This window comes from Plectropomus leopardus, chromosome 8, assembly GCF_026936395.1.
Source record: "Plectropomus leopardus strain MGB_pleo_1.0 chromosome 8, ASM2693639v1, whole genome shotgun sequence".
Classification (NCBI taxonomy): Eukaryota; Metazoa; Chordata; class Actinopteri; order Perciformes; family Serranidae; genus Plectropomus; species Plectropomus leopardus.
The window spans coordinates 15428864-15446711 of NC_142183.1; the positions used below are offsets into that span (position 1 = coordinate 15428864).

Here is a 17848-nt window from a genome sequence, read left to right on the forward strand (position 1 = left end):
TCTATCTACACTGAGTAGAAATTTGGCACTCCTTGTGTAGACGTACAGTGTTAGTTGTTGTTCTATACATGAATGTTATTCGTGGACACTGCATATTCACTGTTCAGAAAGAGGTTTACATTTTGACATTTTTTAATGTTTCGGTATCATATGGGCAGTTTATATAACTTTCTATAGCCACAGAAGACATTATACAGCCCTTTCCATAGGCTACAATCAGTGGAACGCTCCTTAAAAAACCTTTATAAGTTCAAGCAGTGCTCCAGGGCATTTTGTTCCATTCTTTCATTTTCAGGACTTTTCAGTGACTAGATTAAGATTAATTAAAAAAAAAACGACACATTTTTAATAAGACGAGGGAATGCTGACTCTACAGAAAGAAGTTTCCCAATGAAATGTCTTCCTCTTAAAACTTGTTCCATTTGACTTTGAGCATCTGCCTGACCTGTCCCAGCTCCTCGTTGAGGTCTGAAGTGTTGACCAGTGCCCCCTCCTTGATTTCAGGGTCAAAGAAGTCCTTGTCCCATGTGATGAAAAAGGATCCTAAAAACTTCTGCATCTCAACCGTCACATACATGGATACCGGAATGATGAAGTTGAAGAGCACCATGAAGGACAGGAAGTCAGTGAACATCTTTAGGTACTGTTGGGAAAAAAATGAGAACACAGGCACACATTTAAATGCCTCATCCAGACACGTTTTAAAGCATGTTGTTTAACATTGTTGTCCCACATAATATTTAAAAAAAAACACCCTGACAATGGGCTAGAAGCACTCTACTCTTTCTCCCTCATTGAAAAATCCAGGATCCGGCCTCCACACCGCCCGCCACCACTGCTTGCATTAAGGTTCGCTTTCAACTTTCAGTTTTCCATTTTCTGCAGCTCTGCTTGTGCTAGATTAACTGTTGAAAGTGCTGGGTGCATCAAGAAGGCTGGTGTTTGTGTTAGAGGCAACATCTGAATGATTCAGGCGTACATGTTTGAGCCCAAGTCGAACTCAGATGAGGCATCTGCTGTGCACCATAATGAGTGACCAGCAAACGGATGAGAATGGTGAGTGTAGTTAGCATGTTTGGATTTGTTTACATTGTTTGTTAACTTGTAAATTGCAGTGGCTGACACAGCAGTAGTGGTTGGGACATACAATAATATCTACTACGATAGGGTATTTGGTAGATAATGAAATAAAGCTCCTGGATCCAGTTTACATCCAAAAACTGCACACTCTCCCATGTTTGCTGTCAAAACTTTCACTATGCTGATGCTGACTCTTACTCTCTGACAAGTGCGCTTAACTGGAAGTTTCAGTTTTCTTTGTCGGTTTTATGTCGAAGTCCCTTATTAGATGGCAATAGTCTCTCGTATAAGTAACATATGTAATCTATCGTGCTCGGCATATATTTAAATCTCAGATTTTAGGGAAGTGAACAGACATCACTTGCTTCAGCAAAGAAACGTCAAAATGTAAAAAAACACCTTTGTAGTAACAAACTTTCCACAGATACAAGTCAGTTAGTTAAGGTGAGACATTTTAGGGAACACAAACATAAGAAAAAAACATTTTGAGTGGACGTTAACTTTAAATGTATACCCTGTCTTGGCTACATTGCACTTTGTGTACATAACTCATCCTGAATTATCCAACAACATAAAGACATAATGGAAATCACAAAGTTGTATCATAATGTTCGCAGTCAATTGAGGGCAGAAGGTTATCAGTTAATGAAATGGGCTTTGTCATAATGTAAGTCTGCAATGGCCACTTTGCTGAGAGAAATTTTACAAGTGTGGCTCAGAGGAGGCTCGGCTTGTAAAACACTTTCATACGATGGAACTGCGTCCTCGCAAGTTACAACTACAAGGCTTCACAGGGTAAGTATTAACCGCAGTAACATTTGCAATGCACATACTATAATAAGAGTGTACTAATGCAGTGCTATCAAGGCTTATTAGCTATTCTTCTCCCAGCAGTGGTAATGCCTCTATGGCTTGGTCTGGGCTGTTGTTATGCCCATCAGACACTCACAGTTCATTGCTTTGACAACAAGGATAGGCGGGTTGCTAAAATATGCACTCACCAGATTGGTGTCCTTCTCTCTCTGGGTTTTCTCATTGTACCAAGGCTCATCCTGTCCTGGCTTGCTCTGCCACACATACTTAAGAGTAGTGCACACTAAGGCCTTGCTCACTAATATGCAAAGGTAAACCAGAAGGAAGGCATTGATAGACCTAAAAAACAATATATGAGAAATCATATTAATCACTGTCAAAAGGTATGCTGCGTATTTTTAACTTGTTTAAACCATTTCCTGTGAACTTACTTCTCCACAGCGGAGCGTTTCTGCGACTTGCCCTGGTAATTTAGAGCCATCTTTGTCTCCATGCCAGTGTAAACTGCAACACCTTGAGAGAGAAAAGGAGAAGAAGAGGGATTAGCCTTTTGGCTATCTTCACTAAAATAAGTTATTGTAATAGAGTCCCAGTCATTTGACTCACCATAGATTTTCTGGGTGTTCTTTAAAGTTGCCCCTTTCAGCAGGAGGTTTTCTGGGCCCAAAGACCTGCACAATCACATGAGTGGATCAAACACTTTAGTCATGGAGAAGCTGTGCGATCCACACACTCCTCTGTTCTCTAAATGGAAACCTGGCAGGCGAGCTGGCATCCACTTTAAAATACGCAGTGACAATACACAGTATGACTGCAGTCTGGGCTTACACCGGTTCCAGTGTTCTTGAGAAGGACATTGGCATTTGTTTATATGGCCATTACAAAACAGTCAATGATAAATGCCTGTGGGAGTGCTTTGGAAGCAGCGGCTGAAGCCATGCCAGCCTGTTTTAATTTTAATGCCTGTCTGCAATGAAGGATCAATGGAATAATGATTTGTTGGTGATGCAAAGGGAAACAAATGAGTGCTTAAGCAACTGTATTTTGATTTTGCTCTCACTTAAAAGTAGGCTGTGCGTGAGTGCTCTCACCTCACTGCAGGCTCCTGATCGTTTTTGTAGATGTGCATTCGGCCAACAAACCTGGAACAAAATGAAATACAGACTTAGAAGTCATTTGTAAGACATATTCACTGTTTATGTATTCCTCCTGTTGTTCTTAGTGTTTTGTTTTTGTCTTGCAGTAAAACTTTTTTAAAGACAATGATTAGGTATGAAGATGAAAAAAATGTAAAAAGTTAGATTTGAGACTGTATCTTTCGCTGTCTTAACACAGAGAAAGGCACATTGCAAGAGCGATTTCAGGTTGGGTAAAACTGATCAACATGCTGATATCCTGCATATCAATAGTTTACCATCAGTATATTAGTGTAATTTACCTCATATTTTAGAGATAATTAATTGATCAAAACTCAAAACAAACCTAATTGTTCAGAATTCATTGGTAATTAAAAAAAATCTGAAGTTATTGTTTTTCGCAAACAGTTCAACAGTTTTCTCATTTCTAACAATTTTTAAGTTTTTTAACAGTAACAGATTTAACCGTCTTCCATGTCAAACTGTCAATTTTGACCACTATAAAAATGGTTACATTTACCAAAAATCTAGTGCTAAGAGATCAAGGCAGATAAGAAGAAAAAAAATAAATAAAAGAAAAAGAAATAGTAGAGAATAAAATGTTGAAAAAAACAAAACAATGTGATTTTTTTGCATGTTTTATCCAATCTGCTAAAAACTAAAATAGATTTGAACTTGAGGTATCCAAATCTATTTCGAGTTCATTTACTTTATGCAACTGTAAGTACTCAGGGGGAGAAGTTTGAGAGCCAACTAATTACTAGTGGTTAGCCAGCAGCACGCTGTCAGTTTTATTGACTCTGAATAGCAAGTATTTGGCGCCATGGCTTACTTAGATCTAGCTCGTCTCAAACACCATTCTGATGTCTGGCTAAATGACAATGTCCCTTCTCCTTTCCCCAAGGGGGAGCCAAAGGCTGTCTGCTGACTGAGCTCAAGTTAATAAGAATCAACTCTGTGCTGAGCAGACCAAATATTACAGGAGACACCAGGCCTGCTATAGCTATTCCTTATATGAAACAAACATGAGCATACTCGGGCATGCCAAAGCCTCTCCACTGTATAATCTACATGTTAATATTAGAGTCATTTAGCACATTTTCAGCTGGCGCTGAGTGAATCCATTGCCCACAGGCAACACATGCTTGTGGTGTAAACCTGTTGGGGCCGCACGATAAGTGCGTACTTGTAAAGGTCAGGCTGTGGCTGTTCACACTCAATGGTGGCGTTGAGAGATTCCAGATCCTTCTCTGTGTCTGGCACTGTGTAGTGTGTCTGTAGGAGTGAGAGAGGCAGAGAGAAACAAGAGTGTGAGCGCTGACCGGCTCAGGTCAAGTAATAATTTTTGTCTTTCCCTAACCCTCACATGCGGGCATCACAGGAAGGCAGGAGTGACCCATATGTGGGCACAAAAAGGCACAAAAACATACTTTTTTAAAAACTTTTTTTTAAAGCAAGGCTGATAAATATAGCTTCACAACCTTTAAAAACAACTTAGATATGAAGAGATTCAAATCCCAGTTAATCAGGGTGTAGTGTCATTTGTTTGAATTCTGCAGCGCACCTATGAGACACACATCATTGAATTGTGGTTTGTTTTGAAGGTTATGCAGCCACTGTTTCTACAGTCGCAAGTTTATATACATTAGTCTACTATAAATATAAAATAAAAGGATGATTCGCTGCCTGTCATCTTTACTAGCTAGCAAACAATAGACTGAGAAAAAATAATTGTATTCACTTTGCCATTCAATGGAATGTTTTCTTGCATGTTAATCAATGCATTAGTTCATTAATGAATCCATCAGAACACCTTAAATGTCAACATGACAACTTTGACTATACATTTACTTCTATTGTCTCTCTTGCAATACATGCTTTAGTGATCATTGGACCAAGCGCTTAAAAAATGGATAAGAATTTCAAGTGAATTATGTGAAATGTGAATATTCTATTTTCTCACTAGGAGAGAATAGTGCATTGTTCAGCCGCACTCCGGCAGCACTACACCCCTGCTATTAATTATAAAAAACTATATAATAAACATAAGATACAGATATGCTCTACTACACCCACCTCCCTTCTCCTAATCCTAAAAAACACCACATTTACACATTTAGATTACTGAACTCAGTGCCCTTCAAGAATTTTTAAGTCAGGAACCCTAATTTATCAAACCATTAGGTGCAACTTACAACTAATATAACTTTATGGAAACAAATTTTAAGTTTATTCTTCCAAGCAAGAACCTGGTATTAAAATACTCACAATAATTACAACCAAATCATTCTGTTATGAAAATAAATGAGGACAGCGGAGTGGCTCATCTTACTTTATGGTTGGACTCTCCATCCAGACTTGCTGTGGTAACAAAACAAGTGTCATCATCTCTGCTGGACTGCAGCAGTATTAAATCACAGGGAAAGGTCTCATCTTCCTCCACCTCCACAACATCTCCAACCTGATCAAAGAAGCACACCCAAACACCACTTGTTAAGACTTCTCACAGTTTGCTTTCTCCTTCCTCTTCGGTCGGATTTGGCACAGGATGAGTGACAGAAGTTTAAACAATCACAGCTTTGAGCTATTTTACCACGAGGGAGCAGATGGACTCCAAAATAAACTTACATCACTGCCAATTTCTTTTCAAGTTGTGGCAGCTAATTTGTAAGCGATCAACTGCCTACTTTAAGATATAGCGTCAACAGAGCAACATGAGCATTCCTGCAGAGTCCTTTGTCTGACCATTGGTCAATATTCACTGTCCTTTAAGCTCTGCTTTGGTCTGCCAAGTACTCACAGAAAATCTGGCTCTTTGGCTTGCTAAATGTTTATTTTAACTTGAGTCTGTTAAAGTGCCAGGAGGTAGCCTACAGTGAACTTCTGTGAGCTCCTGTGCTGGGAGCAGCTGTCCAAAGGTTTATACAAAGCAACTGTGTTTTGGTTTTGACAGCTGGACGTTGATTCTCAGTGGTGTCAGCAACGCAAGCAGCCGTTTCACAGAAGAAGGAGTCATTTGGTTCACTTTGAATATTGAAAATTATTGTTTAAAGGGACAGTTTAACCTGAAATAGAAAATATATCCAGTACATATATATATATATATATATTTCGATCTTAACTGTGGTGCTGTTAATGAGTCTAAACTGCTTTGGTGTGAACTTCAGAGTGTGAGATATCGGTCATAGAGATCTCTCCACTAAAACATAACTAGATGGCACTCGGCTTGTTGTGCTCAATGCTGCAAAGAAATATATTTTTAAAACTCTAAAGCAATGTCTCTCTCCAGACATAACGACCTGGGTACTGAAGTTAATCAGACCTTGGGGTGAGCAGTTTCATGTAGGAACTATTTTCTTTCTACCAAACTTCATCCCCCCAAACATATCACTGTGCAAAAGAAAGCATGCATCTGCTGCTAGCTTACCTAGTATCACTGAGCTAGCTAAGGTTACAGCTCAGCCGATGAGCTATCATCAAAGTTTACATCTCGTGCTGTCACAAGCCTCTCGTCCACAAGTGAATGCACACTTCCTTCTGCCGCTGATAAGGTAGAAAGAAAAAAGTTCCTACATGAAGCTGCTCCCGTCATGGTCTATGGATTATCTTGAGACATCGCTGATACCTCCAGCATTCCATGACAGACACCAAAATAATCTAGATTGATAAATGGCTCGGTAAGATGAAAAATATGTATTTTTGATTATGGGGCGATCTGTCCATTTAATGCATGTTTTAACCTTTGAACACCCATAAACATTTGAAAAATATTGTTACTTAGAGCAAACAGATAAGAATGCATTAGAATAAGCTGCATGCAACACCCTGCACACATTGATAACCATCACACCCATGTTTGAACATCTAATCAGTTCAGCATACAGAGCATGTTTCTCCGCTGTGCATAATTTTCTAAACACAGTCGTGCCAAGCTGCCAGCAGCTTCTTCCTGGCCATGTCTGTGAGGAAATATTTATTCCAAGGGATGTGGCTTCTTAAAGTTACCTTGATCTTTTCACTCTCCTTTCGTATCCTCCGGCCTTGCTCCAGCACTGTCACTGAGTACTTATTCACCTCATTGTCAGCCTTGTGTCGTAGCCAGTCTTCATAGCCCTACGGCAACAGATCAAAAATCAGAATTGCGTTATTTGCTTAGTACAACAAAAAGTCCATTTTATCTCTGAGGGACAGGACATTGACAGGAAAATGTTGACAGGACCTCGCACCAATCATAAAGGAAAAGCATAAGACACAAAGAAATGTCTGTGCATACAATACAATCTTTACATTTAGTATTTCATCATTATGTGAAAAAGAGTGCCTGCAGCAGCAGAATGGGATAGCGATTGTCCAGCAGTGCATTGGAACAGTACGCCATGAAATAATACTGAGTCGGGAAAAAATAATAATTCCTGGGGCTGCAGCATAAGGCACAAAGCCTAGTGTAGACTTCATAAGTACTTTAAGATAGTGATGGAGATAGAGGAGATGGTGCAGAGATGCAGAGGGGAGAGAGGGGAAACCGGAGTGTGTGCCAAGGTGGAACTGGAGCCAGAAACTGGGATTACCGGGAAAGGTGATAGGAGGAGGGAAAGTGTGGTTGAGTGATGCAGAAAAATGATGCCAGGTGGATGAAAGGGGGAAAGAGGGAGAGAGGGAAAGAGACAGAGATGGAGAGAGGGAGAGAGGGAAGGGAGGCATTCCACGGATGGTCACTTGAACTATAAAGTTCACCTAACCCTGACTAATAGAGTCGGGCAGACCGCCCTGGTGTCCCACTTCAAAGCCTGGCTGAAGGCGGTCCAGCGCTATCAGTGCGTCCCATATATTTTCGGAGGGAAGTCCACCCTCTATTGTGCATTTCAAAGCCCCAGCAGTAGACCAGCTAAAAAGCCAATCCTAGAACAATACATCTAAAGCTGGGACATGGAAGCAACAGAGTCAAAGAAACAGACCCTCCCCTTGATAATTTGTATCTCTGTAATAGACTCACACTCTCTCTCTCTCTCTCTCTCTCTCTCTCTCTCTCTCTCTCACACGCATTCCCCGAGAGCCCATTTCATCTTCTCTCCAATCAGAATTCACCAGCAGAGCACATTAATACAAAACCCAAGAGAGCATTAGTCACGTACTTCATACAAAAATCACAGCAAGGGAGTTATGAGGGCAGGGGGGCTTATTATGTTATATGGAGAGGGAGGAGGGCTATAATGCAATGAGGGACAATGTGAAGAAATGAGGGCATTGCTATAGAAATCACAATAAAATGTCTATTACCATCAGCACTCATCGGCCTCATTAGGCAGCATCTTACCTGCTTGATGGCGGTTACTGTAATCACAAAAAATAAGGGTAGGCCACTGGTGACTGGGCTGGTGGGGGTGTCCACTATCACCTGTTGAGGGAAAGAGAGGGAAATGTAACATTAAAACTCCAAAAATCTTAAATATTTCAGCCTGATGTTGTGGAGCGTGCAGATTACTAAGCCAGTACTTCCTCTTTTGTTAACCGTACATTTCGGCTACTCTCTATTATCAGATATCTGCAGAATCACCAGAGGCCCCATGAACCGATATCATCACAATACTTAAGTCACAATACAATATTATTGCGATTTTAAACGCTTTATGATATATTGAGTTTGTGGTAACATATATTGCGATATACTGCTGTTAAATAACTTTTCCAACTGCAGATTATGTCCCCAAGGGAAAACTTTGTCGAAATGTGTTGTCAGGCAACTAAAGGTTGAATTTGTATTGTATTTGTAATGTAAATAATTTACATATTGAAATAAAATCAATATGTTAGTGTGTCAATACAATATTGCCATGCAAAATATTGGGATACTATGCTGTATTTATTTTCACCCCACGCCTAATTCGAAAGCTGATAAGTTTAATAAAAAGCTATTATAAAGCTAACTCGTCATCAGGAGATAGCCAATGAGTTCTGAGATTGAATTTTGGTTGATGCGTTCTGCCTCTCCAGACAAACTATTTACTTGCCGTTCAAACATGATTAGTCTATGTGATTACTGAACGGACCTACAGGGCCAGGCCCGGGGGCCAAGAATGTCAGGGGCCCATTGACCTTACCTACAAAATGCCACCCAATTGTACATTTACTGACCAGGAAAAGAAACAAAATGACCACAAAGAGAAAAAATATACCTCAAAGAGACACAAAACAACAACAATGGCATGCAAAGGAGGTAAAAAGAGAAATAAAAAAGGAAAAGAAACACAAAACCACAAAAACATGCTGACAACTAAAAACAGATGCAAAACAACAACAACAACAAAAAGAGGCAAAACCAGCTCAAAGTCTGTGTGTTTTTCTCCTATGTAGGAGAGGTGGTGGGGCCTTTTGCCTGTCTGAACCCAGGGGCCCGTTCATAATCCACCCATGGTCAATACTACTCAGACTACAAACATGCAGATCTATCTGTTTATAGAGATTAACACTCAACAATAAACATATGACCTTCAAACTCTACTGAATTCTATACATCACTTCTTACTGCAACAAATGTGTGTTTGTGGTTACAGAGGAAGACGTGTGTTGTAGAAGATGAGAGCCCTCTAAATGCAGGGTGTAGTCTGTTTCTGCGAGGCAATTCTACTATTCCTCAAATTTGGTTCATCAGTATGAAACACAAGGGAGACATTTACATTTTGGAAGGGAGTGAGGGAGGTTCTGGACCAGAACTTTTAATCAAGTGGGCCAGGGGCAGAGTGCTTAATCTGCAGGCATGCCAACACTTCTGTGTCTCTGCCAAGGCATGGGAGAGGGCCAACACAAAGCTTTTTTGGACTCACCTTACCTGCCCGAGCTCTGCATGAGGGATCTAGAGGTATGGTATGTTTGCATTTCATTTTTGTGTTTCATGAGAATAATACCCTTTTCCATCAAAATTAGACTGTGCATACAGGTATTTAACCCCGAGAGAACTCTTTTAAAAACAGACAATGGACTGCTTTCCCATTGCAAGTAAACCAAAGCTGTGTACAAGGCTCTGTTATTATTATTTGTTGTTTGTTTCTTTGTTTGTTTCTACTGGTGTGTTGATAGTCTATGTCACAGATGGGCCATGAAACAGGTATCAAACAGTCAAAAGCAGCACGGAGGCCAGTGAAAATGTCATGGTGTTTACTTTTTTTGTATCTTTTAGTTTATCAGTCTCTCTCAAACTTGGTGCCGACAATATCTATGTTAGAGCTCTGCTTGGACAAGGATGGACTGTATTTTGTGGCAACCCGTCATTGCATCACATCCGCAAAAGGGCTAAAATTACTGTGTTATTCGTGTTTCCTATTTTCATGGTTGCTGATCGGAGCTGAACGGAGCTGGAGCCAATAAATACCCACGTCTACTCCAGAGTCATTTGTTTTGGGAGTGAGTGCCAATTGTAAACTTTTTCATCAATACAAAAGCCAGATGTTAGTGGGTTTTTATGGAGTAGGAAAGGGGATCACAAGGGATCAGGTAATCCCAAACAACCAGTTTAGGAGCAGCACCTGACCAAGGCTCAGCTAAAGCCCCAGTACACAAATGGCCTTGTGTGTTTTTGTTCCTTAAAACCATCATAAGATGGATTTATCTTGGTGTTTCTGATCCTGCAGAATGCAGGCTGGTCCCCTCCCGAGCAGGAGTGTGTATTCCAGCACGTACAAACACAACACATCCAGCTCGTTGGTATTCTGACCAGAAGCATTACAAGCTGTCAGATAGACATCAGCTCGAGGAAGAGCAGGAGATGCGTTGTGAAGCAGTCTCTGGTGTCCCACAGCCACTTTCTGTACCCATACAAACACCCGCTCACTCACACAAAGTGCAAGGGCAGTGAGATACTTTCCCACCCGAGATTTACTGTGATTACAATTAACTGCAGGATAAATCAATTACAAGGCAGAGATGGACTAGTGCACATCGACCATTTGGAGGAGTGCAGATTCAGAGGAGAGTCTGCACTATATTTGTATTGGTTGGCGATTCCAGTGAGACAGAAGCAAAAAAGTAATGATTCTGCCACAGTAGCCTCAGGTGTAGAGAGCCAGAGGTGAGAGTGCTCAATGCTTCAAAAGGCCGGTGTGTATACATGAAGGTGTGTATATACTTGACGGTGTGTGTATATGTCACTCTGTGTTTAAGACTCATTACACCTTGCACATCACTATAGGCTATCGAACGCCTCGAGGTTTAACCCAGTCAGTTAGTGCTCCACTGTTTGGCATGACCAAATCTTCAAAGGAAAACAACTTCCACTCGGGCTGGGTGCCGCTCACATTTGAACCGATACTGGTACTGCTTCCGGTACCCAGTGGTAACTTTTTTAGTACTTTCTCTGTAATAACAAAAATGTAATTTTTGAACAAGCAGCAGCGGTAGACAAATCACAATTCGGCTGGTCATTTCTAGTCACAAATCAAGTTAATATTCTTGTCCAGCAGTTATACTAAGCTACTGCCAAATAATACAATAACATAATTAAATAGCAAAGACACAAAACTATAGCAGCAGATTGTTGCTAAATTGTTGCTTTTGGCTTGCTGGGAAGCCAACAGAGCGTCCTAGAGCCCTGTGGTTGGCTTCCCATCTTCTTGCTGCACTTCTGCCTCATGTTAGACTCACTAATTTCACCCAGATGCATTCTCAGGTACCAGCAATTGGCACTGCTGGATTTAACATAAATTGGTTCTAAGTAGTACAGACAGAATTCAGCTGGTACCCCTTAAAGTACCTAAAAGTTGGTACCTGTTACCCAGCCCTCCTTTCCACTGATGTGATGAACATTGGCAAAAGGTGACGAATACTTTATTTTTGCCTATTCCCGTGACTGGATTTAAGGTTGGCTGATCACAGATAGCAAGAAAAATGCAGCTGCAGGAAGGACTGAGGACATCATGTCCCTCTGATGCAGCAGCCAGATGGCCCAAACCTGACAAAGGGTGACCACAGCACAGAGAGAATGGCTTTACAAAGCCAACTTTCAGCATAAATGTTGTTTGATTCTGATTTATCTTTGGCACTTCTACGACAATTTCAATGGCAACTATTCAGCAGAAGAGATATAAAAAGAGATAAATGATGGCAGTGTCTTTTTTAGTATCAGTCCATAAACAGTGATTCTAAAAAAAAAAATCTTTCATCTCACACTAAAATATTGTGTGAAATCAGACTCGACAAACCTCACAGTGCTGTATCAAGGACAGCCATCATTTCTGGAACAAGGTGAGGGTGAAAACTGCCCTTTTATGCGTCAATAGTATCATTCTTGAAAAACACTGCAACAGCAACCTCCTGAGAAAACTCAAACCTACACAAAACCTTCAGCTACTGTACTTCTGCCAAACGATGCACAATGCTCCCCGAGCGTGTCTTTCACAGTTTATCCACGCTGATTCACAACAATCCCCACCAAACTTCCAGATGGCCAAATACCTTTTCCTCCTCTGCACCAAAGCCAAAACATCACTGCTATAGGAGTGAACTGTGTGCTGCTGCTGATGTGCTGGTGTGATATCAGAGCTGCAGAGCAGAGCAGCACAAAGCCCTTCATCTGAGCCGGGAAGTGTGTCACAGTGAGCGACAGACAGCAGGTCCCCTGGGGTTCCAGGGGTAGCGTTGCGGGCCCTCACATCCTCCTTCCCCTTTGCCCTCTCGTTCCCACCCCTCTCTTCCTCTCTCATCACTCTCTCTTGCTCTCTCACTGCGCTCTATTCCCATTCGATCAAATTCGAGCAAAGACATGCAGGGCTATTTATAGCAGAGTGGTGCTTTTTTATCAGCCTGTGTCTATTTGTGGCACTCAGAAGTACAGAGGGCTTCCTGGCTGCTGACGTCAGCAGTGCAGCGCTGCAGAGAGATGGGTGGAATGAGAGAGAATGAAAGGGAGGAAAGAACAACAGAAAGAGAAAGAGCAAATGACAAAGTGAGAAACAAAAGGAGGGTGGGACGGAGTCGGAGGATGCATGACATTTGGCTGTTGGTTGAGCATTTGCATGAAACCTTTCAGGGGAAGCGAGAAGGTTTATTTCTGTCTGCGAAGACGCAAGTGCAAATGAGTCCACATGGAGTCTGTGTACCTGTTTCCCCTCTCATCCTCTCGCTCTGATATAATAGCAGGCTGCATGGGAAAAACTGAGTGGTTGGGATAAGGAGCCCCTCAAGAGAGGCTGGATTAGTGGAGAAACGCCAACCACGCTGCAGCTTGGGTAAACACCGTCAGCAAACCCAGGACACCCACTGAGTCATACATTAGCACGCACAAGCGCGCACACATACATACAACGTACTCGCACACAAACAGGCAGTCGACGCTGCAGACATCACATACTAATAATCCTTGCGTGTTTGTGGGAGTGATGCAGACATGCTTGGTGGTTTACGCACATATAAATGTATTGCATTTGCTCATGATAATTTCACATGTTAACTTACAGCTGTCTAAAACCCAGTACCTTTGCAGTAGCTGTGGATCAGGAGGTAAAACCAGACAAACTGAGAAAAAAAACACCTGTAATAGGAGCGTCCACTGTAAATACAGGTAGAAACAAGAGCCAGGGGAAAAAATAAACACTGCAATTGATCTGCTATTGACTTAAGGATGATGGAATTACTTGGTGACAGCAGATATTTCTCTGTTTAGTGCAGTGCTGGGCTTTTGGGAGCAGTCACTCTGTGAGCTCATTCAGTCAGCATGCGGACTAGATAGAGCACATCCCTCTTGTGCAGACCTGACACCAGCACCTGTTTACACTGGAGGGCTGTTTGCCACCATAGTTTAGGTTACTGCTAAAAGGAGGGAGGTTAGTTTCCATCTCTATGGATCAGAACAAAGGGCAGGGAAAGAAAGAGATGACAGAAGAGCAAGTGCAGATGCAAGCAACATTTTTTTTCTTTTTTAGTCTCTACACCAATCAACCACTGCCAGGTCCCAAAGAGGGGAGAGGTCAGATAAGAGCACAGAGCAAGAGAGTATGGATGCCAGTCAAAGCATTTTAGTCAGCACTCTTGGCCAGCTCACAGTTTCCTTTCTTATTAGGACAGGGCCACACATTTTAAGATCACTTAAATGTAACAAAATTAAGTATTTTCTTTTTAAAATATAACAAAAGAAACAACAATAAAAAATTATCTGCAATTCAAATAATACTTCTTACTTGGGGTTTTCCAAACTTATGTGATGGGAGAGAGTGGAGGCTAAATGAAACACAGATTTATCTTCAAACCTTGTAACCCAATTCTGGGGGAATTTCCACAGACATGTAAGATAAAAATAAACCCAACATGCTCCAGAGTCCTGCTTTTAATAGCCCATTAAATATCCATTAGTTGCCTTGCACATGATCTCATGGATGCAACATTGTAACGTTGGAGGTAAACGTTGGAAGAGGTAATATGTATGTGGCTAGCTTCCACCTTAATGGATATTTATTTAGAATGATGGATTGTTTTAATAAAGTGATAATTAAATTCAAATTTGTAAGTCTGGACACGTACTTTGTGGGAATAATATATGTTTATGCTTTTGCAAGTATGCATCTTTGTGAATCAGTGATCGAAATACGGTTTTCTGTACTTTTACTTTTAAAATTACATGCACCTTCTTTTAAACCTGAACCTGAATGATTTCTTTAACCATTTTTATCCACACTTCTGCCACGATAACAGATTCAATCGCAATAACTGTAACGTACAGTGAGGCTATTTCAAATGTATTATAATTTATTCATTTATATTTTCAAGGGAACATTTTGAGCAGCTTCTCAGGGAACCTAATATGAAAACTTTTCTTTTTAATCATATTAGGACTTCTTTGGTGACTTCTTTTCATCTACTTAATATGAATATTTATTCATATAAATAAATATTACTGACTAAATTGACCTCTATACTCCAATTTCTAACTTCTCGTAATTATAGCAGCTTTGAGTTCTTTTTGTCTGCATAAATTAAACTAAATGTGACACTAAAGGCTATTGCCAAAGAATCATTTTTTTCATGAAATCAAGCAATTAAATCCCATATGAAGAGATGTGCCCTGTGTGTATAGTGTCGTGATACATTTTGATATTAAATTTGAGTCATTGGGACTCATTAAACGGAAGTTAGTGGAAAAATGCAATTACTTTCTTTTAAAATATTTATGTAAAATGAACCACATATTAATAATGAAAAGTTCATTTGACACAGTTCATTTGTCAATCATAATTTTCGCCAATATCAGTAAGTCATCACGAGGGTATTGAAAAAACATCGGTTTAATACATTTATGATCCTCAGTCAGCCCCCAGCTGTTAAACTGAGGGCTGCAAGGTGAGATAACCGTCCTCCTACTGCCAACATCCAGTAAACCTGAGTAAGAAAACGTCACAGGATACGCAGTAAATATATCCAAATCCCTTTTAACCTCACCGCGTTACAGCTGGCAGTGTTTTAAGGTGCTGCAGTCATGCTGCTTTGCACTGTCTTGTCTGTCCATGAGCTGTCAGTGTCCTCTTTTCACACAGCAATGTGAATAGTTATAGATTTGTTTTTCACTGTGTGTGAAAATGGCCATGCGATGTGACTGCGTAAAAAGTGTCAGTTACGCCTGTTTTATGGTCAGTGCTTGAGTTGGTTACTTGCACCAGTGAATGTAGAGCTGAGAATTACATGCACGGCTAAAATTTTACTTGCATTTACATGCATATGCGCATGGTATTTCTAGCCCTGTGTATATACCCTTTATATTTTTTTTCCCATGATTCACAATCCTTTGTTCCTACCTCAGCTTTATTTCCTTCTTTTAACAATATTTTTTAGATGGCTAAATAGCAGAATATTAAATGATTTGTGTGACACAGGTCAAGGACTTTATCTGTTCTTAAACCCTCTAAAAACACACACACACACACACACACACATACAAATGATGCACGCATACATGCTGTTCAAGCCCAAGGGCTGATATAGCAATTCTGACACCAGCGTTGATTGTGCAACTGTTTCAAACGCACTGTATAGTTCATGTATCTAGCATCTATTTCACACCTCCCATGTCCACATGCAAATAGACACACTTTCTCACACTTTATCTCACACAGGGGACGCACACATTGTGCAGGTCTACATAACGCAGGTTGTTAAGCCATGTGGATGAGACATACCAACTCACTGAGGTTGATCACTGACAGGTTTAAACCCACTTCATAGTGTCTTCTGAAAAGTCATCAAATGTTCACATGCAGGCCCGCAGGACACGTCCACTTATTACACAACACCACCAGCACAGACAGATCAAGCATCCATGAAGCCACTAGTTTACAATAATAAACAAACTCTAATCTTTGTTTGGGTTAACACATTGACGAAGCTTGTCCTCACCTGCACCAGGAAGATGATAAGGAAGTAGAAATTGGCAATTCTTCTAAACTGTTCAAACAGGTTCTTTGGTAGAAAGTTCCAGACCGTGTACTGAGGGAGGAAAGAGAAAAAAACATGCATGTTAGGTCACAGAAAAATAAATAAAATGGGTATTACAGTTTGTGGATTGCTTTTTTAAATGCTCTTTTCTGCATAATTTTCCCATTCAGGCATGATGTTTTTCAACAGAACTTAGGGAGGTTAAAGAAAGGCTTGGCAAGGGGAGAGAGATTAGAGGCATTCAATATTCACAGACTCTTGCATATGTACATTCAGTCTGTGCTGGGGAGGGGGAGACGAAAGAGGCAACTTCAAGCTTGGAGTCTCTGTTCTTTGTACTGCCTTGGGAGATGGCCCTTGGGGGACCACAGGTATTCCATTGATTCAGATTAGAGATTTATCTCCTTAATTTGGCTACCCTTCAATGCGGAGCCAATGAACTTATCAGGCTGGTGACTGCTTCTGTGCTTTTTGTTCTTTTTTAAGTGGCCGTGACTGCTGATGCCATCGGGGCTGAAGCGACACTTTTATCTGCCTAAATCCCTGAGAGACGGCTCAACAATACCCTGCTGGTAACTCGGTGCCACACAACAAAGTACGAGGGTGAAAAACACAAATACATGCACGCTGTGCACACACATACATGCACAGAAACAGCAATAAAGCAGTGTTTATGAAGGGGGATGTCTGCATGGGGATAGCGTTGAAATGCAGCGGCAGCAGAATGGCCCATCTCATTTTGCCAGAGAGAAAAGAGAGTGAAAGTAATGAGAAAAGGGGGTGGCGGCAGCGGCAGGGAGGGTGGTGGTGCAGCAGCAACGAGAGCAGGAGAGGAGAGGCGGAGATTGGTCATTGCGGAGTGCAAAAGCAACAGGATGATGGAGAGCAGGATCATGGAGGAGCATAAACACTACAGCCGGGGTAATTAAAGGCTGTTTACCCTGACATACTGGCAGGAGCCAATTGATTGGCCCATCCTCACTGGGACCCTCTGCACCAATATAAATCCCACTGCCGTCTTTACTCTCACACCGCTTCCTTCTCCTCATCACTTTCACCCTTCATATCCATAAGCGAGGCAGCCAGCACCTGTCTGCGCCTGCCGCTGACACAGTACTGAGGGGTGAGATTTAGGTGAGGAGGGAAGAGTGAGCGTGGTCTTTCAGAGCCCATGGGGAAACGACCGAATTGCCCACCCTGCCAGTACATTAATAGCAGCCATGTATTTCACTGCCACAGCTAGTGCTCCCCTGACAGACAAATAATCGCCTTCCGTTGGGAGCGAAGACAAGCTTGTGGAGAGGCAGTGGGAGGAGGAATAAAGAGAGGAAGACACAGGAATGCTCGGGTTTACTCAGGAGTTCATTCCAAGTGTTAGATAAGAGGAGAAAACTGCCAGAAGGCAGGTG

General features: G+C 41.3%; 1 protein-coding gene across 1 annotated transcript in view; it reads right to left on the reverse strand.

The window, feature by feature from the left end:
* Positions 1-17848, reverse strand: part of atp11c (ATPase phospholipid transporting 11C (ATP11C blood group)) — a 68653-nt gene that overhangs the window by 20700 nt on the left and 30105 nt on the right. Inside the window, exons 4-13 of the mRNA XM_088080952.1 lie at positions 16401-16490; positions 8344-8424; positions 7035-7142; positions 5362-5490; positions 4216-4304; positions 2985-3035; positions 2500-2564; positions 2325-2406; positions 2082-2232; positions 446-643 (exon numbers count right to left, since the gene is read on the reverse strand). Of these exons, the coding sequence (XP_087937078.1) occupies positions 446-643; positions 2082-2232; positions 2325-2406; positions 2500-2564; positions 2985-3035; positions 4216-4304; positions 5362-5490; positions 7035-7142; positions 8344-8424; positions 16401-16490 (1044 nt within the window). The remainder of the gene's footprint in view (positions 1-445; positions 644-2081; positions 2233-2324; positions 2407-2499; positions 2565-2984; positions 3036-4215; positions 4305-5361; positions 5491-7034; positions 7143-8343; positions 8425-16400; positions 16491-17848) is intronic.